Consider the following 21,799-nt stretch of genomic DNA (forward strand, 5'->3'; position numbering starts at 1 on the left):
CAGCATGGAAATAGATCCTTTGGCCCATCTTGTCCCTGCTGCCCTTTTTTTTAACTGCAAAGCTAGTCCCAATTGCCCGCATTTGGCACATATCCCTCTATAGATGTCTCTAACCAATGGGAAGCATAGACACCACTTGGGGATTGTGGGCTTCCCATTGGTTATATTCCAGACAGCTTAGGACATCTCCCCCTCTGGGTTTGCGAAGGGCGCTACATAAATGCAAGTAGTTTTCTCTTCATCTCTTCTCCCCAAGTGCGCTTTCCACTCTGGGATGTTGAATTCTTTTGGCAGGTTGGCAAGGGGAAAGAGGAAGTGAGTGGCCCGCTCACTCACGCCCCTGACCTCTCACCACATCCAATCAGGCACCGGATGATCAATTAGTGGTCGCTCGGTGGGAAGGCGCCAATGACAGGTGTAATGGGGGGGAGGAGGGATGTCTGGCACCCTCCTCCTCCCCCACTGGGGATTCAGTGATGGTTACATCATTAAATGTCAAGGGGCGATGGCTACAGTGTCTCTTATTCGTGATGGTCATTGTCTGGCATTTGTGTGGCTTGACATGTCACTTCTCATCCCTGTCTCCTGCTGTATGAACCTCCCTTTATCTTTTTCATTGAAGGCGCAAAAGGTCAACTAAAGAACTTATAAATCACTCCAGATTCTGTTGGCACCTTCACCAGCGGAATCCGGAGCTAGACACAGCCATGATCGCAGTGTCAGGGCCTTTACTTCCACCTTCCTGCTGCCTTGTCATACCTGTCGTAAACGCTCCCAAACCTTGTTGCATCCGGCAATGCCTGAACGTACAGCAAACTGACCCCATAGGGCGGGCTTTTCAACAAGCTCAATAACTTGTAGGTTGGTTATTTTGAAATTTTGTAGTTAGTACATACTGCGAGTCGGTGGTGGAGGAGTGGATGTTTGTAGATGTGCCAATCAAGCAGGGCTGCTTTGTCCTGGATGGTGTCAAGTTTCTTGAGTGTTGTTGGAGCTGCACCCATCCAGAGCAAGTGGGAAGTATTCCATCACACTCCTGACTTGTGCCTTGTAGATGGTGGGAAGGCTTTGGTGAATCAGGACTTCCATGCCCGTTCGCCATGTGCAGTGCTCGAGAGAGGTGAGAAGGTGCTGCATTGCCAACAGGAAGCTGACTTTTCTCTGCCCTCGAGCTTTGACTGTAACAGGAGGAGGAGGAGGAGGGTGGAGGGAGTTGGAGAAGAGGGCAGGGAAGGAGAAGGAAGGGGTAAAGGAGGAGGGGGTAGCAGACGACGGGGAGGACCCAAGGTGTAGGAGAGGAGGGGGTAGGGCAAGAGGGAGGAGAGAGGGAGGGAGGAAGGGGAGGAGTTGGGACAGAGGGGGATGGTGGAGAGGAGGGAGGGAGGGGGAAGGGGAGGAGGTGGGGGTAGGGAAGCGGGAGGAGGTGAGAGAGAGAGATAGATGGGGGAGGAGGAATGAATGGCCCAAATTGCGGCTGTAAAATCAAGCACCAGATTTCCTCACCTTTCGAAAGACCAAACTTTTGATTTATTTTTTTAAAAATTCACCCTTTTTGAATCCCTCTCAAGGGGAGAGAGGTGAGGGGAGAGGGAGGGTGAAAGAGAAGGACAGAGCGTGGGGGCTGAGATATACAATCCATTCTTTTACTGATGGTTCCATCGTCTGTTAAACTTTGAGTGGTGGAGGTTGATTCTGACCAATAACCTGGGCACATTGCTTTGTTAGTCCCTGCAGAAGAGAATGGTACAGTGCGGTCAGTCTCACAGTACACATCCATTCATACCATTAAATAGCACAAGAATGTTCAAATTACAATGACATGGGGACATGTGGGGTTGGATGCGGGGGGCGGGGTGGATGGGCAGGTCGAAGAGCGAGGAATGGCATTTTCCTATTGAAGAGTGTGGAACACTTTGCCCAGATGTGGAATTAAAAGAAATGATTTGAAGAAGTGCAGCAAGTTTTCCTGTTGCTATTGGCCAGTGGCTTGTGTGTGTAGGATTGAGGAGACCATGGCTGAGTGGAGTTAGCCCTCTCTCTGCCCTCCCCTATTTCCCTGTCTCCCCTTCTCTCCTTCTCTCTCACCCTCCTTCCCCTCCCCCTCCTCCCCTCTCCCCACCTTCCCCTCCTCCCCCAACCCCTCCCTCCCCCCATACCCTCCCCGTCCTCTTCTACGCCTCCCTCTCCCTCCTCCTCTACCCTCTCTCTCCTTACCCCCTCCCCTTCCCCTCCTTCATTGTCCTCTCCACCCCTTCCCTCCCCCATCTTCCCCTATGCCTTCCCTCCCCCCTCCCCATCCCCTCCCTTCCCCTCTTCCCCAACCTCCTCCCTCACACCTTGTCCCCTAACGTGTCCCCCACCCCCCTTCCCAACTCCCACTCTCCCCCTCCTCTCCTACCTGCCTCCCTCTTCATTCCTCCTCCACCCCTTCCATCACCCTTCCTTCCCTAAACCTTCTCCCCTCCCCTCCTCTTCTACCCCCTCCCTCACCCCTTCCCCTTCCATCCTCTCCTACCTGGACTATTAATCTAGAAACTCAGCTAATGTTCTGGGGACCTGGGTTCGAATCCCGCCACGGCCGAGGGTGAAATTTGAATTCATTAAAAAATAATACCTGGAATTAAGAATCTACTGATGACCATGAAACCATTGTCGATTGTTGGAAAAACCCACCTTGTTCACTAATGTCCCTTTAGGGAAGGAAATCTGCCGTCCTTACCCGGTCTGGCCTACATGTGACTCCAGAGCCACTGCAGTGTGGTTGACGCTTTACTGCCCTCGAGGAACTAGGTATGGGCAATAAATGCTGGCCCAGCCAGCGACGCCCATGTCCCACGAGTGAATGAATTAAAAAAGATATTGGTCATTCTCGAGCTAATTGAATGGCAACGGAAGAGGCTTGAAAGGCTGAATGGCCTCCAGTTTCTGTGAGGTGGGGAACCCTTCATCACTTCCCCCTCACTGACCCTCCTGAATCCTTCCCATTCTGTTCAGAGACAATCCTCCAGGGTGACAACTAAGTTGTATTTCTTTCCCACCTCTGTGACAGGCGCGCATGGACTCAGTGGCTACTTGCCTGGATCTTGGCCATCTGGCTGGCTAGTTTCTCCCTCAGCTCCTGGAGAATAACGGCCTTGCGGATTCTGATGAGACGCTCAGCCCCCTCCTCGATGCCCGTGTAGCTGTGCATGACGTGAGGAGACTCGATGCTGTACAGCTGTGGTCAAATGGACAAGGCCTGAGGAATTAGGCCCAACATCAAACCGGACATTATAAATGGGTGCAGCTAAAAAACTGCTTCAATCTGATCAAAAGCCAACAGGGGGACAAGACCAGAACTGCCTCGCATAAGCCATCATGAGCTGAAGCCAGAACCCAACCTTTTACACATTGAATAGAGAGGCTCAAACTTTACAATGCAGGAGTCATTATGGGCCAAAACACCTCAGGAGTTACTCAGACACTATGTCTATGCATTTCCCAATTTCAATAAGAAGTCTCACAATACCAGTTAAAGTCCAACAGGTTTATTTGGTAGCATGAACTTTCGGAGCACTGCTCCTTCCTCAGGTGAATCAAGGACTGGTCAATAACTCACCTGATGAAGGAGCAGTGCTCCGAAAGCTCATGATTCCACATAAACCTATTGGACTTTAATCTGGTGCTGTTAGACTTCTTACAGTGATAAAAATGGCCATATTCAAGACAAACTCCAACGAAGAGTCATAGAGGTTTACAGCATGGAAACAGGCCCAACAGGGAGTCAGTCTGCATGTTCTCCCCGTGTCTGCGTGGGTTTCCTCCCGGTGTTCCGGTTTCCTCCCACAGTCCAAAGATGTGCAGGTTAGGTGTATTGGCCGTGCTAAATCGCCCTTAGTGTACCCAAACAGACACCGGAGTGTGGCAACTCAGGGATTTTCACAGTAACTACTTGTGACACTAATAAATACTTTTAAGAAAACTAACCACAGAACTGTAATGCTGTAAACCTCTATGACTCTATAACATCCCGCCTGTACATTGTGAAATCTGAGCCAGCCCACCAGTTTACAGACATTAGCATATTAGTCCAAAGATGTGCAGGTTAGGTTGATTGGCCATGCTAAAATTGCCCCTTAGTGTACTGAGATGTGTAGTTAGAGAGCGGGTAAATATATAGGGATAGCGGGGTAGGGCCTGGGTGGGATTGTGATCGGTGCAGACTCGATGGGCCAAATGGCCTCTTTCTGCACTGCAGGGTTTCTATGATTCTATGGTAGACAAAGAAACATCAACAAGACAAGGGCAGGACTTACTCAGTTAATGGTGGAGAGAGTTACAGAACAAAGAGATCTAGAGGTACATGTTCGTGGCTCCTTGAAAGTGGAGTCAGAGGTGGACAGAGTAGAGAAAAAGGCATTCAGCATTCTTGGTTTCATTGGTCAGAACATTGAATACAAGAGTTGGGATGTCTTGTTGGAAGTTGTACAAGACATTGGTAAGACCATACTTGAAATACTGTGTATAGTTCTGGTCACCCTATTATGGAAAGGATATTATTAAACTAGAAAGAGTGCAGAAAAGATTTCCTAGGATGCTACCGGGACTTGATGGTTTGAGTTATAAGGAGAGTCTGGATAGATCTCTGGAGGTAGAAGAGTGAGGGATGATCTTATAGAGGTCTACAAAATAATGAGGAGCATAGGTCAGCTAGATAGTCAATATCTTTTCCCAAAGGTAGAGGAGTCTAAAACCAGAGGGCATAGGCTTAAGGTGAGAGGGAAGAGATACAAAAGTGTCCAGAGGAGCGATTTTTTCACACGGAGAGTGGTGAACAAGCTGCCAGAGGTAGTAGTAGAGACAGGTACAATTTTGTCTTTTAAAAAGCATTTAGACATGGGTAAGATGGGTATAGAGGGATATTGGCCAAATGCGGGCAATTGGGATTAGCTTTGGGGTTTAAAAAAAAGGCGGCATGGACAAGTTGGGCCGAAGGGCCTGTTTCCATGCTGTAAACCTCTATGACTCTATAACATAAGAACATAAGAAATAGGAGCAGGAGTAGGCCATCTAGCCCTTCGAGCCTGCCCCGCCATTCAATAAGATCATGGCTGATCTGTTGTAGCTCAGTTCCACTTTCCCGCCCTCTCCCCATAACCCTTAATCCCCTCTCTTATCAAGAACCCATCAACCCGCTTCTTAAAAATATTTAGCGAGGCAGCCTCCACCACTTCAACGGGCAGAGAATTCCAGAGATTCACCACCCTTTGAGTGAAGAAGTTCCTCCTCAACTCCGTTCTAAACCGCCTCCCCTTTATCTTGAGGCTGTGCCCCCTAGTCCTACTGTCTTTTTTGAGCGGGAAGAGTCTCTCCACCTCTATCCTATCCATCCCATTCATCATCTTATACGTAACATCCTGTCTGTACATTGTGAAGTCGGAGCCAGCCCAGAAAGGATAGTAGGACTAGGGGGCATAGCCTCAAGATAAAGGGGGGGCGGTTTAGAACAGAGTTGAGGTGGAACTTCTTCACTCAAAGGGTGGTGAATCTCTGGAATTCTCTGCCTGTTGAAGTGGTGGAGGCTACCTCGCTAAATATTTTTAAGACGCGGGTTGATAGGTTTTTGATGAGAGAAGGGATTAAGGGTTATGGGGAGAGGGTGGGAATGTGGAACTGAGCCACGACAGATCAGCCATGATCTTATTGAATGGCGGGGCAGGCTCGAAGGGCTAGATGGCCTACTCCTGCTCCTATTTCTTATGTTCTTATGTTCCACCAGCTTACAGACATTAGCACATAGACAAAGAGGCATAACAAGACAATCACAGGATGAGATTCTGATAATTGCCAGAAATCAGACAGCAATCAGGAATACTAAAGAACAAGGACTCACACATCAAGGCACCCCATTGGTCTAAATGTATGCAAATATATTCAATGTCTCTGGTGGCTTCATGAGTGAAGCTATCAGGTTAAATGGGTTTTGATGTCTTTGCAATTAAAGAAACAATATAGCAGTGATTATCTTCGTCTGGGTAACATCCAGCTAAATCAAACTGTGTGAATGTACTGTGTGAGAAAACGCTGGAAAATCTCAGCAGGTCTGGCAGCATCTGGAAGGAGAGAAAAGAGCTGATGTTTCGAGTCCAGATGACCCTTTATGAACATATGTTCCAACAATGGGATACACTGATTTTGATTTGATTTGACTTGTTATTGTCACGTGTATTAACATTTAGTGAAAAGTATTGTTTCTTGCGTGCTATACAGACAAAGCATACAGAAGGAAAGGAGAGTGCAGAATGTAGTGTTACAGTCATAGCTAGGGTGTAGAGAAAGATCAGCTTAATGCGAGGTAGGTCCATTCAAAAGTCTCACAGCAGCAGGGAAGAAGCTATTCTTGAGTCAGTTGGTACGTGACCTCACACTTTTGTATCTTTTTCCCAATGGGAGAAGGTGGAAGAGAGAATGTTTGGGGTGCGTGGGGTCCTTGATTATGCTGGCTGCTTTGCCAAGGCAGCGGGAAGTGTAGACAGAGTCAATGGATGGGAAGCTGGTTTGCGTGATGGACTGACTCTTCGGAGAAAGTGCTGGGATTAGACCAGAAGCTTTCTCTTCACTGGTGTTACATAAACTACTTTGGAAGGCAGATCGGGACTCTGAGCGTGGAGTGATCTCTGAATTTGTCCATGCTAACACCACCATGCCACCCAATGATATGGCGATGCTGGATTGGGGTGGGCACAGTAAGAAGTATCACAACTTAGTTGAGCTTTGACAAAGGAAGATCTGGACTCAAAACATCATCTCTTTTCTCTCCTTACATAAATACCTCAAAAATGTAGAAATATAACAGATTGGCCAACAAAGCAGCGCTCCTCTTGTAACTGGTCCGCGCACTCATGCCCCATGGTCACCTACCATCATTTCCGTCTCGGTCATCTGCTTGATGTTCAGGCAGTCTTCCTCGAGCCGCTGCTTCCACTCGAAGTCTTCAACCAACTGAAGATGGGAAAGGCAAGGAAAAGGTCAAGGAGTAAACGCCACCTTCAAAGCCCCGATTACAATATTCGGGGCAATTGGCCCACAAGGCCAATCTCTTGACATCTCAATGGTTCAAAGCGCTAAGGAGAGTAACTGTGTCGAAAAGAACAAAGAACAGTATAGCACAGGAACAGGCTCTTCGGCCCTCCAAGCCCGTGCTGGTCACGTTGTCCTATCTACACCAACAGCAATTATCCCTCTATTCCCCGTCTGTTCCTGTGTCTGTCCAGATAAGTCCTAAATGTCACTAACGTGTCTGCCTCAAACACTTGGCAGTGCATTCCAGGCCCCCACCACTGTCTGTGTAAAAAATCTTCCCCCAAACATCTCCACTGAGCCTTTCCCTCTTTACCTTGAACTTGTGTCCCCTTGTAATTATTATTTCCACCCTGGGAAATAAACGGTTCACCTTATCTATGCCCCTCATAATTTTATAAACTTTTATCAGGTCGCCCCTCAGCCTCCGTCTGAGAGTCAAGAGCTTCAAGTTTTTAGATATCTAGATCACCAGCAACCTATTCTGGTCCCTCCACGCTATAATTAAGAAAACGTCCCAATGCCTCTACTTTCTCAGGCTAAGGAAATTTGGCATGTCTGCTCCAGTTTTTACAAATACACCATAGAAAGCATCCTTTCTGGTTTTATCATAGCTTGGTATGGCCCCTGCTCTGCCCAAGATCGCAAGGAACTACAAAGGGTTGTGGGCATAGCCTAGTCCATCACACAAACTAGTCTCCCATCCATTGACTTCCCGCTGCCTCAGCAAAGCAGCCAGCATAATCAAGAACCCCATGTACCCCGGACATTCTCTCTTCCACCTTCTTCCTTTGGGAAAAAGATACAAAAGTCTAAGGTCACATACCAACCGACTTAAGAACAGCTTCTTCCCTGCTGCCGTCAGACTTTTGAATGGACCTATATCGCAGTAAGTTGATCTTTCTCTACACCCTGGGTATGATTGTTATATTACATTCTGTACCCTCTCCTTTCCTTCTCCCCTATGTATCTACGAACGGTATGCTTTATTTGTATATTTATTCGTGTCACAAATAGGCTTACATTAACCCTGCAATGAAGCTACTATGAAAATCCCCCAGTTGCCACACTCCAGTGCCTGTTTGGGTACACTGAGGGAGAATTTAGCACGGCCAATGAATCTAACCAGCACATCTTTCGCACTGTGGGAGGAAATTGGAGTACATAAGAACATAAGAAATAGGAGCAGGAGTAGGCCATCCAGCCCTTCGAGCCTGCCCCGCCATTCAATAAGATCATGGCTGATCTGTCGCTGCTCAGTTCCACTTTCCCGCCCTCTCCCCATAACCCTTAATCCCCTCTCCTATCAAAAACCCATCAACCCGCGTCTTAAAAATATTTAGCGAGGCAGCCTCCACCACTTCAACGGGCAGAGAATTCCAGAGACTCACCACCCTTTGAGTGAAGAAGTTCCTCCTCAACTCCGTTCTAAACCGCCCCCCTTTTATCTTGAGGCTGTGCCCCCTAGTCCTATTGTCTTTTTTGAGCGGGAAGAGTCTTTCCACCTCTATCCTATCCATCCCATTCATCATCTTATACGTCTCAATGAGATCTCCTCTCATTCTTCTAAACTCTAACGAGTACAAGCCCAGTTTATTCAGCCTCTCCTCATAGCTCAACCCCCTCAACTCCGGTATCAGCCTAGTAAACCTCCTCTGCACTCCCTCCAAGGCCAAAATATCTTTGCGCAGGTGCGGCACCCAAAAATGCACACAGTACTCCAGTTGCGGCCTCACCAATGCCCTGTACAGTACCTGGAGGAAACCCACACAGACACAAGGAGAAGTTGCAGACTCCACACAGACAATGACCCAAGCCAGGAATCGAACCCGGATCCCTGGCACTGTGAGGTAACAGTGCTAACCGTTTTGCAGCCTGTGTATTTATTGAGCAAGAACTGCCCACCACCTCATGAATCCTCCCTCTGCTGTTCTGCCTCCAGTTCTCTCCCCGCACATCTCCACTGAATTTTGGCCCCTTACCTTTAACCTGTGCCCTCTTATTATTGTCATTCTGCCCTGGGACAAAGCTTTTAACTGCTCACACTCTCTGTACTCCTCATAATTTTATAAACTTCCATCGGGTTGCCCCTCAACATCTGTCTGAGAGCCAAGAGCTTCAAGTTTCTAGGTATCTAGATCACCAACAACCTGCCCTGGTCCCTGCACGCTGATGATATAGTTAAGAAATCCCATCAGTGCTTCTACTTTCTCAGAAAGCAAAATAAATTTGGCATGTCCGCTACGACTGTCACCAATTTTTACAGATGCACCATAGAAAGCGTCCTCTCCAGATGTATCACAGCTTGGTATGGCTCCTGCTCTGTCCGAGACCACAGGAAACTACAAAGGGTTGTGAATGTAGCCCAATCCATCATGCAAACCAGCCACCTTCTCAGCTATACCTTCCCAGATGAACCCAGCAACCGGGTGGCTAGTGTAAGAAGCGTTTACCCACCAGATATTTACTGTCTGTCTGTTGGAAGGTTTCCACATCACAAAGGCCTCGGTGATGGAAGTTCCTGTAACATCTCCACCAACTGAAGAGCACCACTAGCTGGTCCAGGGAGCAGTGGAGCACCCAGGGGATGTAAAGACCCGTGGGCAGCACTGGGGCGACTAGAAGGAGCCCCCAGTAGATGAGGATACACAGGAAATAAGGTATTTGGGTAGGAGATTCAATGAGTTTCTTAAAGGTCCTCTGCGATTTTCTTTTTACATCTGTTTGAAAACATGTGGAAAACAGAATAACTCAATATAGTATCATAAATAATTACCAATAAATAACAATTTGAGAACTGCTCATTCATAGAATTATTCTAATCCATACAGTGCAGAAGGAGGCCATTTGGAGGCCACCTACTCTGCACTGACTCACCGACAGAGTCCATCCCAGGTCAAATCGACATAAGCCCACATATTTACCCCACTAATCACCATGACCAATACATCTTTGGACACTAAGGGGCAATTTAGCATGGCCAATCCACCTAACCTGCACACCTTTGGACACTAAGAGGCAATTTAGCATGGCCAATCTAGCTAATCTACACACTTTGGATACTAAGGGGCAATTTAGCATGGCCAATCCACCTAACTACACATCTTTGGACACTAAGGGACAATTTAGCATGGCCAATCCACCTAACCTGCCCATCTTTGGACACTAAGAGGCAATTTAGCATGGCCAATCCACCTAACCTGCCCATCTTTGGACACTAAGAGGCAATTTAGCATGGCCAATCTACCTAATCTACGCACTTTGGATCTAAGGGGCAATTTAGCATGGCCAATCCACCTAACCTGCCCATCTTTGGACATTAAGGGGCAATTTAGCATGGCCAATCCACCTAATCTACACGCCTTTGGATGCTAAGGGGCAATTTAGCATGGCCAATCCACCTAATCTACACATCTTTGGACACTAAGGGGCAATTTAGCATGGCCAATCCACTTAACCCTCACATCTTTGGCCACTAAGGGGCAATTTATCATGGCCAATCCAACTAGCCTACACATCTTTAGCTACTAAGAGGCAATTTAGCATAGACAATCCACCCAACCTGCACCATCTTTACAGTTTAGGAGGAAACTGGAGCATCCACAGGAAAATGTGCAAACTCCACGTGGGCAATTCAAGGCTGGAATTGAACCCAGGACCCTTGCGCTGTGAGGCAGCAGTGCTAACCACTGTGCCACCAGGCCATCAAATGATGGATTTAATCGAGGTGTTCAAAATCATGAAGTGTTTGGACAGAGCCGATAAGTAGAAACCATTTCCATTGGTGGAAGGATTAAGAACAAGAGGGGGATGGATTTAAGTTAATTGGTTAAAGAAGCAATGGACACATGAGGAGAACCATTTCCACGCAGCAAGTGGTTTGGATCCGCAATGTGCTGCCTGAGAATATAGTGGAGGTAGGTTCAACCGAGACTTTCAAGATGGAATTGGATTATTGGCTGAAAAGGAAGGATGTGGAGAGTTCTGGGGAGAAGGTGGGGGAAATGGTACTGGTGCATTGTCCATTTGGATGGCTGGTACAGGTGCGATGGGCTGAATGGCTGTGACTAATCTGTGAATCTATGGTGCAGCGCAGAAGGAGAACATTCAGCCCTTCGTGGCCTTACTGGCCCTTTGTAATTAGTCCCATACACTCCCCCCTGCCCCCCCCCCCCCCGTAGACCTGCAATTTGTTTCCCATCAAGTATCCAAGCACCTGATCCATGCCTCCTTAACTCTGATCTTGTAACATTTGCACAGGGTGGGAGCGCACTCATGTGGAATATAAAAACCTGCATTGGCAGTTTGGGCCAAACGGCCCTGTTTCTGCGCTGTTGGCACTGTAACTCCACGGTCACGCTCAAACTGAAAGGTGGCAGCTTGTAGCTTAGAGAATGGCACCCTTGCCCCAGAGTCAGAAGGTTGTGGGTTTGAGGCCCCACGTATGAGACTTCTGTAATACAAAAGCAAAATACTGCGGATGCTGGAATCTGAATCAAAAACAGAAAATGCTGGACAATCTCAGCAGGTCTGGAGGCGCCTGTGGGGGGAGAACAGAGCTAACATTTCGAGTCTGGGTGACATTTCATTAGAACAAAAGGGAAAAAATTAGGACAAGCTTGAAACTGTAAGGGGGTGGTCTGTGTAATTGACCAAGATGTTAATGACATAAAGACAAGGGGATGTAAATGGAGGTGATAAAGGCTGAGAATGGTATTAATGGTGTACATTAAGCAATAGGAATGTTTAAATAGTACAGTACAAAGTACCAAATGTCTAAGAACAATCTGAGGCATGTGGCAGATGATCCTTAGACACTCTGCACCTTTGCTCCGCCATTTACACATCCCAGTCTCTTAATGGACGCTATTAGCACCATTCTCAGCCTTTATCACCGCTATTTACATTCTCTTGTTTTTATGTTGATGACGTCTTGGTCAATTACACAAACCCCTCCCCTCCCCCCGGCTCCTTCTTCACCCTCACAACATAAATCACAACATATTTTGTATTGCCTTCAGCTCTGAGGAAGAGTCATCCAGGGGCGGCACGGTGGCACAGAGGTTAGCACTACTGCCTCAGAGCGCCAGGGACCCGGGTTCGATTCCAGGCTTGGGTCACTATCTGTGCAGAGACTGCATGTTCTCCCCGTGTCTGTGTGGGTTTCCTCCCACGGTGCAGACTGGGTGAATTGGCCATGCTAAATTGCCCCTCAGTGTCCAAAGAAGTGCAGGTTAGGTGGATTGGCCATACTACATTGTCCCTTAGTGTCAGGGGGATTAGCAGGGTTAATATGTGGGGTCATGGGATGGGGTGTGGGTGGGATTGTTGCCTATCCAGATGTGATGGATCGAATGGCCTCCGTCTGCACTGTAGGGATTTTTATCGTCAAGTTGCACCTGTTTTCAAGCGTGAAAACTTGGTAAAGTTGGGCATGAAGTGAGTCGGGCGATCCGTGTCCACATCGGCACAGGTTCCCCCTTTACCAGGGCCCAGAAATGGCCACGATCGAAATCATTTAAATTGACTTAATGGCTGCACATCTAAACTTACCAGCACTTCCCCTGTACCACTGTGTTTGCCCGTCCAGAATCAGCACGAAACAGACATGCTACATAAAAGTCTAATTGGTGAGGGTTAGTGAGGAGGTAGATGCACACCGTCCGATGGCTCTCTGCTGCTTATGGCTGTCCTTTTGTTGCAGCAAGTTTCTGTCTCAGGTCGATGGTGGCTCTGTGAGTCTGTGGCGGGGGTTGGGGGGGCTCTGTGAGTGTGGGGGAAGTGGGGGCGGCATTTGCTGAGCAGAGTGTCCAATTCTGACTTGCAACATTGACCCGGGTCTCAGCACTGACCTGGGGTCTTGTGGTGATGCTGGGTCCTAGCGCACTCAGCACTCTTCCAGCTGCAGTATGTGCACAAAGCACTTGCAAATAGCATTGCGGTCGCCTCTCAACTATGCAAGGAACTGTGATTGTGGGGAGCGTGTGACTGGGGGAATTGGGGGAACTGTGATTGTGGGGAGCGTGTGACTGGGGGAATTGGGGGGACTGTGATTGTGGGGAGTGTGTGGCTGGGGGAATTGGGGGGACTGTGATTGTGGGGAGCGTGTGGCTGGGGGAATTGGGGGGACTGTGATTGTGGGGAGCGTGTGGCTGGGGGAATGTGGGGGCTGTGACTGTGGGGACCATGTGGTTGGGGGAATGGGGGGCTGTGATTCTGGGGAGCATATGGCTGGGGGAATTGGGGGGGCTGTGATTGTTGGGGAACATGTGACTGAGGGAATTGGGGGGAGCTGTGATTGTGGGGGGCATGTGGTTGGGGGAATGGGGGGCTGTGATTGTGGGGGGGGTGTGGCTGGGGGAATTGGGGGGGCTGTGATTGTGGGGGAGGGTGTGGCTGGGGAATGGGGCGGCTGTGATTGTGGGGGAGGGTGTGTCTGGGGGAATGGGGGGGCTGTGATTGTGGGGGAGGGTGTGTCTGGGGGAATGGGGGGGCTGTGATTGTGGGGGAGGGTGTGTCTGGGGGAATTGGGGGGGGCTGTGATTGTGGGGGAGGGTGTGTCTGGGGGAATTGGGGGGCTGTGATTGTGGGGGGGGTGTGGCTGGGGGAATTGGGGGGGGCTGTGATTGTGGGGGAGGGGTGTGTCTGGGGGAATTGGGGGGGCTGTGATTGTGGGGGGGGGGTGTGGCTGGGGGAATGGGGGGGGGGGGTGTGTGGCTGGGGGAATGGGGGGGTGTGATTGTGGGGGGGGTGTGGTCTGGGGGAATGGGGGGGCTGTGATTGTGGGGGGGGTGGTGTCTGGGGAATGGGGGGGGCTGTGATTGTGGGGGGGGGTGTGGCTGGGGGAATGGGGGGGCTGTGATTGTGGGGGGGGGGGTGGCTGGGGGAATGGGGGGGCTGTGATTGTGGGGGGGTGTGGCTGGGGGAATGGGGGGCTGTGATTGTGGGGGGGGTGTGGCTGGGGGAATGGGGGGGCTGTGATTGTGGGGGGGGTGTGTCTGGGGGAATGGGGGGGGGCTGTGATTGTGGGGGGGTGTGGCTGGGGGAATGGGGGGGCTGTGATGTGGGGGGGGGGTGTGTCTGGGGGGAATGGGGGGGGGCTGTGATTGTGGGGGGGGTGTGGCTGGGGGAATGGGGGGGGCTGTGATTGTGGGGGGGGGTGTGGCTGGGGGAATGGGGGGGGCTGTGATTGTGGGGGGGGTGTGGCTGGGGGAATTTGGGGGGGGTGTGATTGTGGGGGGGGTGTGGCTGGGGGAATGGGGGGGCTGTGATTGTGGGGGGGGTGTGGCTGGGGAATGGGGGGGGCTGTGATTGTGGGGGGGGGTGTGTCTGGGGAATTGGGGGGGTGTGTGATTGTGGGGGGGGTGTGTCTGGGGATTGTGGGGGGTGTGATTGTGGGGGGGGGGTGGTCTGGGGGAATGGGGGGGCTGTGATTGTGGGGGGTTGTGTCTGGGGGAATTGGGGGGGGTGTGATTGTGGGGGGGGTGTGTCTGGGGAATTTGGGGGGGGTGTGATTGTGGGGAGCGTGTGGCTGGGGGAATGGGGGGGAGTGGTATGGATATTGACTGTCGATGTGCTTGGGGCAAGCAGCGTTCCTTAACCTCTACACATGTTAGTCTCCATTTCCACCCCCTCCTTCGGAGTGATGAGATGGCTTTTGCGATGCAACTGACTGATCTAACTTTCTTTTGGTTCTGCTGGACTGAGGAGGAGGGGTTGGAGGATAAGTTGTTTGGCCTAGAGGCCCGGACCTTACCACTTGCTTTTTAGCTTTTATTGGTAGAAGGATTGAGATTCGGAGCCGTGAGGTCATGTTGCAACTGTACAAAACTCTGGTGCGGCTGCACTTGGAGTATTGTGTACAGTTCTGGTCGCCGCATTATAGGAAAGATGTGGAGGCGTTGGAAAGGATGCAGAGGAGGTTTAGCAGGATGTTGCCTGGTATGGTGGGAAGGTCTTATGAGGAAAGGCTGAGGGACTTGAGATTGTTTTCGTTAGAGAGAAGAAGGTTAAGAGGTGACTTAATTGAGGTACAAGATGATCAGAGGATTAGATAGGGTGGACAGTGAGAGCCTTTTTCCTCAGATGATGATGGCTAACACGAGGGGACATTAAATTGAGGGGTGATAATTATAGGACGGATGTCAGAGGTAGGTTCTTTACTCAGAGGGTAGTAAGGGCGTGGATGCCCTGCCTGCAGCAGTTGTGGACTCGCCAACTTTAAGGGCATTCAAATGGTCAGTGGATAGGCATATGGATAACATTGGAATAGTTTAGGTTAGAGAGTCATTAGATTGGTTCCACTGGTCGGCGCAACATCGAAGGCCAAAGGGGCTGTACTACGCTGTAATGTTCTATGTTCTACTTGCAGAAGTAGAGGGAGACGACCACAGGAGGAAGCTGCCATTCACCCTGGGGAAGGCGGGGAAACAGAAGCCCTACCCAGCATACCCGGAGACCTCTGGGCCCAATCCAGGCCAACGCTCCCAATGTCAATGTGAATCAAGTTCATTCCAAAGTGTGAGGGTTGGGGGGGGGGCGGTGGGGGGGTGGGTGGGAAGGGAAGGAAAAGATGAGAAAGGAGGAAGGGAATGGGATGGTGAGCAGGCGAAGAAGGGATTTCACCTTTGAACCTGCAGACCGTGGAGCCGAGCTGGATCTGTCGCTGAAGGATTTTGTCCCTTTTGTTGGTCATGGTGTAGACATGACGAATCCCGCTGGAGAGGATCCAGACGACCGAGCTGATGCTATGGACGAGCTCCTCATCGAAGATGACCATCGGCAGGTAGAGGAAGACAACGAGGGCCAAGTACGGCTGTAGTAGATCCATGGTGGTCTCTGCACAGATACGGGTCGGTGGTTACTAAATGAGTCTCGCTGGGTTGGGAACAACCATGGCATTCAATCAGTCAGGCCGTTCGGCCCGTCGCAAAGGAGCAATCCAACCTGCCAACCCAGCAAATATCGACTTATCCAATTCCCCATTGTCAAAGTTCCCATTGAATCTGTTTCCACCATCACTGCAGGCAGCACCTCACAAAGCATGACAATTGGGCGGCACGATGGCACAGTGGTTAGTGCTGCTGCCTCACAGCGCCAGAGGCCCAGGTTCAATTCCAGCCTCGGGTGGAGTTTCCATGTTCTCCCCATGTCTGCGTGAGCTCCCTTCAGATTACCTTTCCAATGTGTGAGCTTACGGGGATAGGGCAGGGGAAGGGCTTGGTAAGGTACTCTGTCAGAGAAAGTCCGTACTGGCACTGTGCAGAGTCTGCACATTCTCCCCGTGTCTGCGTGGGTTTCCTCCGCGTGCTCCAGTTTCCTCCCACAGTCCAAAGATGTGTGGGGTTAGGTGGATTGGCCATGCTAAATTGCCTCTTTATGTTGGGGGTAAAGCTAGGGTAGATGCATGGGGATTATGGAGTAGGGACTTGGTGAGATTGTGGTTGGTAAAGACTCAATGGGCCGGATGGCCTTCTCCTGTACTGTAGGGATTCCATGGATTGGCTAATTCTATCAGCACAGGCACAACTTCTTCTTCATTCATTAGAATGCCACATTCCCGGTCTTCTTTTTGGCCAATTGTCTCCAAAGTTTAAAGTTTATTTATTCATTAGTCGCAAATGGGCTCACATTAACATTGCGAACATCCCCACACTCTGGTGCCTGTTCGGGCATCGAGGGAGAATTTAGCACGGCCATCCACCCTAACCAGCATGCCTTTCGGACTGGGGGAGGAACCAGAGCACCCAGAGGAAACCCACGCAGACATGGGGAGAATGTGCAAACTCAGCACGGACAGCGGCCCAAGCCGGGAATCGAACCCGGGTCCCTGGGCACATGTGAGGTAGCAGCGCTAATCAACTGTGCTCCCCTCAATCTGTGCCCTCTGGATTCTGACATTGTGGACTATTTCTCACTATCTAATTTGAGGACAGCCTACATACAAATTCGCAAATTAGGAGCAGGGGGAAGTCCATTCAGCCCCTCGAGCTTGCTCCGCCATCAATAACATCGGGGCTGATCTGATTGTGGCTGCAACTCTACATTCACATCCACCCCCCTCCCCAATAATACAATAAGCCTAATAATACAGTAACAGACAAGTTCTTTACAACAACGGAATCCATTATACTTAATAACGTCTACACTTCCCGCTGCCTCGGGAAAAGCAGTCAGCGTAATCAAGGGCACACACATACCCCGGACATTCTCTCTTCCACCTTCTTCCTTCAGGAAAACGATACAAAAGTCTGAGGTCACATACCGACTGACTCAAGAACAGCTTCTTCCCTGCTGCTATCAGACTTTTGAATGGATTTACCTCACATTAAGTTGATCTTTCTCTACACCCTAGCTATGAGTGTAACTCTACATTCTGCACTGTCTTGTTCCCTTCTCTGAGAACGGCATGCTTTGTCCGTATACCGCACACGAATCAATACTTTTCACTCTACGTTAATACATGTGACGGTACTAAATCAAATCATTGTGAAGGCCAGCATTAAATCAGGCATCCGGACTAGGGAGAGGCAGTTGATTTCTACAATCAGCTCAATCTAAGATGTTAAGGACAATAACAATCATAGAATCCATGTGGTTCAGGCACATTGGCCATGCCACATTCTCCATCAATGTACCTGATCAGGTGCTGGAGTGTGGCGACTAGGGGGATTTTCACAGTAACTTCATTGCAGTGTTAACATAAGTCTACTTGTGACACTAATAATAATAAAATAAACTTTAGATTTGCACCCAAACACACGTACAGACACATGCTCATACACAGTCACACACACACACACACACACACATACATGCACACAGACACTCATAAATGCTCATGTATACACAGATGTACACACTGACACACATTCACGCAGACACATACATGCACACAAACACTACACAAACACTCATAAATGCTCATGTATACCTACTCATGTGTACACACTGACACGCAGATTCACGCAGACACATACATGCACAAACATTCATACACACTCACATGTACACCCTGCCACATTCACACAGACGCATACATGCATGAAAACACTCACACACACTCACATGTACACACTCGCGTACACACAGACACTCACGTACACTCACATGTACACACTCACACTCACAGGGTCAGTGATCAGCACTGCCAATCCACATTCTCTCTGCCCCTCTCTCGCCCAGAAGGCCTCGGTCTTCTCTCTGGGAATTAGGGATGGGGAGTAAATGTCGGCCTAGTCAGGGAAGCCCCTGAATGAATAAAAAACAAATGAAGGCTGGACCTGCACACACACACACAGTGATTCTGAAAGGGTGGGATCTTTGTCTAACTGTGACCTTTCTTGGGCCTGCGTTGCTAAGGCCAAGGGGTCAACACAGTGAGAGTTACCCATACACCTCCTTGGCCAGTCTCACCTCAAACGACTTAGTGCGAGTTGGACCTCGGCCTGTGAACCCCCCCCCCCCCCACCCCTCCCCCCCCCCCCCCCCACCCCCCCCCCCACCCCCCCCCGGAGCCTCCTCAGAAATAGTTTGTCCAGCGACCCTCAAACAATCCGTGACCTCACAACAATACATTCTGATTCACTGCAGTCGGGTCCGGTCTCCATGGTGATGTGGAGTTCAAATCAATCCCTGACCATTGCGATCACAGCCCACAAACCCCCGCTCGTGCAACGGGGTCACGCATGCAATGAGGTCACGCGTGTACCCACCTGGAATCATCCCCTGCCAAGGGGGGGGGGGGGGGAGGTTGGGGGGAGGGGGTTGGGGGTGGGGGGGAGGCACCAAACTGTCCGTAGGCCCGAGTGCATCCTATTGGGCCTCTATCACCCACTGCACACCTCCCCACCCCCCCCAGCGGGGCCACGTAAGCTGCCTGAGCTTGGCTACACCATAGAATCCATACAGTGCAGAAGGAGGCCATTCAGCCCATCGTGTCTGCACTGACCACAATCTCACTCAGGCCCCATCCCCACAATCCCATGTATTTACCCCACTAATCACCCCCCCCCCCCCACCCAGGCTACAAACCTTTGGACACTAAGGAGAAACTTAACATGTCCAATTTCCTAACCAGCACGTCTTTCGGACTTGTGGGAGGAAATCAGAGCACCCACCGGAGGAAACCCACACAGACATGGGGAGAATGTGCAGACTCCGCACAGACAGTGACCCAAGCCGGGAATTGAACCTGGCCCCTCGTGCTGTGAGGTGGCAGTGCTAACCACTGTGCCACCGTGGCGCCCAGACCCGTGTTCCCCTAGGGCATTGCTTGGTTCTCAGTGACATTAGTGCTGAGTCTCGGGCTCCCCACCTAGCCCAGCCAAGAGACTATCAGATTTCCTAAACTCCAATTCCTTCACTCCGACACTCCTGTGTACGTACCTGCAGGATTGTGTACATGACACAGCCTGTATATCCTAACAGGACTGTGTACACTACACTGAACCTGTGTATATCCCAGCAGGACTGTGTACACTACATTGAACCTGTGTATATCCCAGCAGGACTGTTGTACACTACATTGAACCTGTGTATATCCCAGCAGGACTGTGCACACTACATTGAGCCTGTATATATCCCAGCAAGACTGTGTACACTACACTGAGCCTGTATATATGCCAGCAGGATTGTCCACAGTATACTGAGCATGTGTATATCCTAGCAGGACTGTGTACACTACACTGAACATTGTATATCCTAGCAGGACTGTGTACACTACATTGAACCTGTGTATACCCAGCAGGGCTGTGTACACGACACTAAGCCTATATCCCAGCAGAGTTGTGTACACTATGAGTCTCTGTGAAGATAGGTCTGGGGACAGGGAAGGGAGAAGGGGGGTGCAGTGGGGTGGGGGTGGGGGTGGAGGTGGAGCTTTGGGGACGGGGTTACACGGAGATTGGGCCAAGTTATCTTCTATTGTTTAAAATTCCCTGGAATTAAAAAGAAATGTCTTCAGTCAAGGCCAGTTTGACGTTTATTTATTATTGTCACAAGTCGGCTTACATTAACACTGCAATGAAGTTACTGTGAAAATCTCCTAGTCGCCACACTCCGGTGCCTGTTCAGGTACACCAAGGGAGAATTTAGCACAGCCAATGCACCCCAACCAGCACGTCTTTCAGACTGTGGAGGAAACTGGAGCGCCCCAAGGAAACCCACGCAGACACGGGGAGAACATACAGACTCCGCACAGACAGTGACCCAAACCAAGAATCGAATCCAGGTAAGTCGCTCTCACAGGGAGTGGCTGCAATGAATAGAGTGGGTTTATTTGGGGGTAAATGGACAGGCTCATGAGGGAGAAGGGAATAGAGAGGATGACGGAATTGTGGGAGGAGGTTCGAGGGGAAAGTAAAGACCAGCATGGATTAGCTGGGCCGAATGGCCTGTTAGTGCAGTGTGTAATAATGTCATTCTCCACTGCACAATCCTTCCACAGGCGTTCGACATGCTCCCACTTCCTGGGAACTGACAGCTCCAGAGATCCTGGATGTGTAAATAAACCCGTAATGTCAAAGCAAAATACTGCAGGAAATCTGAACTAAAAGCTCAGCAGGTCTGCGGAAGGAGAGAGAGAGAAAGAGAGGGGGAGGGCAGGGAGAGAGGGAATAAAGATGGAGAGAAAAGAAAGAGAAGGGGGGCAGAGAGAGAGTACGAGAGAGAGAGGGGGAGAAGAAGAGAGAGACAGAAGAGACAGAGGGACAGAGAGAGAGGGCAGGGAGAGAGAGGAGGAGAGAGAGAGAGAGAGGAGAGGAGAGAGGAGCGGGACGATAGGGGACCAGAGGGGGGGAACAGGGGAGAGAGAGGGGAGAGAGAAGGGGGAGAGAGAGAGAGAGAGAGAAGGGGAAGAGAGAGGGATGGAGAGAGAGAGGAATAGAGAGAGACAGAGAGAGGGACAGAGAGAGGGGGGAATAGAGAGAGAGGGGTGGGGGGGAGAGAAGGGTGGGAGGAAGAGAGGGGCAGAGAGAAGAAGGGCAGGGGCAGGCAGACGGAGAGAGAGAGGGCGGCAGAGAAAGAGAAGGATGGGGGAGGGCAGAGAGAGAGAGAGAGAGAGAGATGGTGTGAGGGGAATGATCAGAGGGCAGGGGCAGAGAGAGAGAGAGGGAAAGCAAAGAGAGAGAGGGGGGTAGAGAGAAAGGGGTAGGGAGAGAGAGAGGGGCAGAGAGGGAGTGAGCAGCAGAGAAGAGCAGAGAAAGAGAGAGGGGAGAGAGAGTTAATGGTTTGTCATTAGTACATGTTCTCCCTCAATCAAACCAGAATGTAGACAGGAAAGAGTTTTGATTCTTCCAGCAAATTCCAATCCACGTGACAATAACAAACCAAACTCTCCAACCTCTCCTCGTACATCAACCCCTCATCCCCGGGATCAGTCTGGTGAGCCTCCTCTGAACTGCCTCCGACGCTGCCATTCCCTTCCGCAGATGAGGAGGTCCACGCTGGAGTCTAATCGTGTCTGGGTTTGTGTGTCGAGGAGTATTTCCCACCTTTCCCTTTTTGGAAATGGAGAACTCAGCTGTTTATTGGCAACTGGATTTATTCCCACACCAGCCGCAGTTCTCCACCCAGCCAGGAGGTGGCAGCAAGAGGTCTGGCCACGAGCCAGGAACGTGACGGGTGGACTTTCCGAGGATTGATTCGGAATTCTCCAGCGCGGCTAACCTCTCCCGGGCTATCAGACCACAAACACCTCTTTCTCCACCCCCCTACTCTACTGGACACTTTCTTTTATTCT

General features: G+C 50.3%; 1 protein-coding gene across 1 annotated transcript; it reads right to left on the reverse strand.

Annotated features, from left to right (window-relative positions):
- Positions 1-1,553: 1,553 nt before the first annotated feature.
- LOC145361520 (uncharacterized) lies at positions 1,554-21,543 on the reverse strand. The gene is made up of 6 exons (XM_080217334.1): positions 21,322-21,543; positions 15,685-15,897; positions 9,517-9,779; positions 6,901-6,981; positions 3,077-3,217; positions 1,554-1,728 (listed from the first exon to the last, which is right to left on the reverse strand). The coding sequence occupies exons 2-6, from the start codon at positions 15,887-15,889 to the stop codon at positions 1,666-1,668; spliced, it is 753 nt and encodes a 250-aa protein (XP_080073460.1). The 5' UTR covers positions 15,890-15,897; positions 21,322-21,543; the 3' UTR covers positions 1,554-1,665.
- Positions 21,544-21,799: the final 256 nt, after the last annotated feature.

This window comes from Carcharhinus amblyrhynchos, chromosome 35 (assembly GCF_965287045.1).
Source record: "Carcharhinus amblyrhynchos chromosome 35, sCarAmb.v2.hapA, whole genome shotgun sequence".
Classification (NCBI taxonomy): domain Eukaryota; kingdom Metazoa; phylum Chordata; class Chondrichthyes; order Carcharhiniformes; family Carcharhinidae; genus Carcharhinus; species Carcharhinus amblyrhynchos.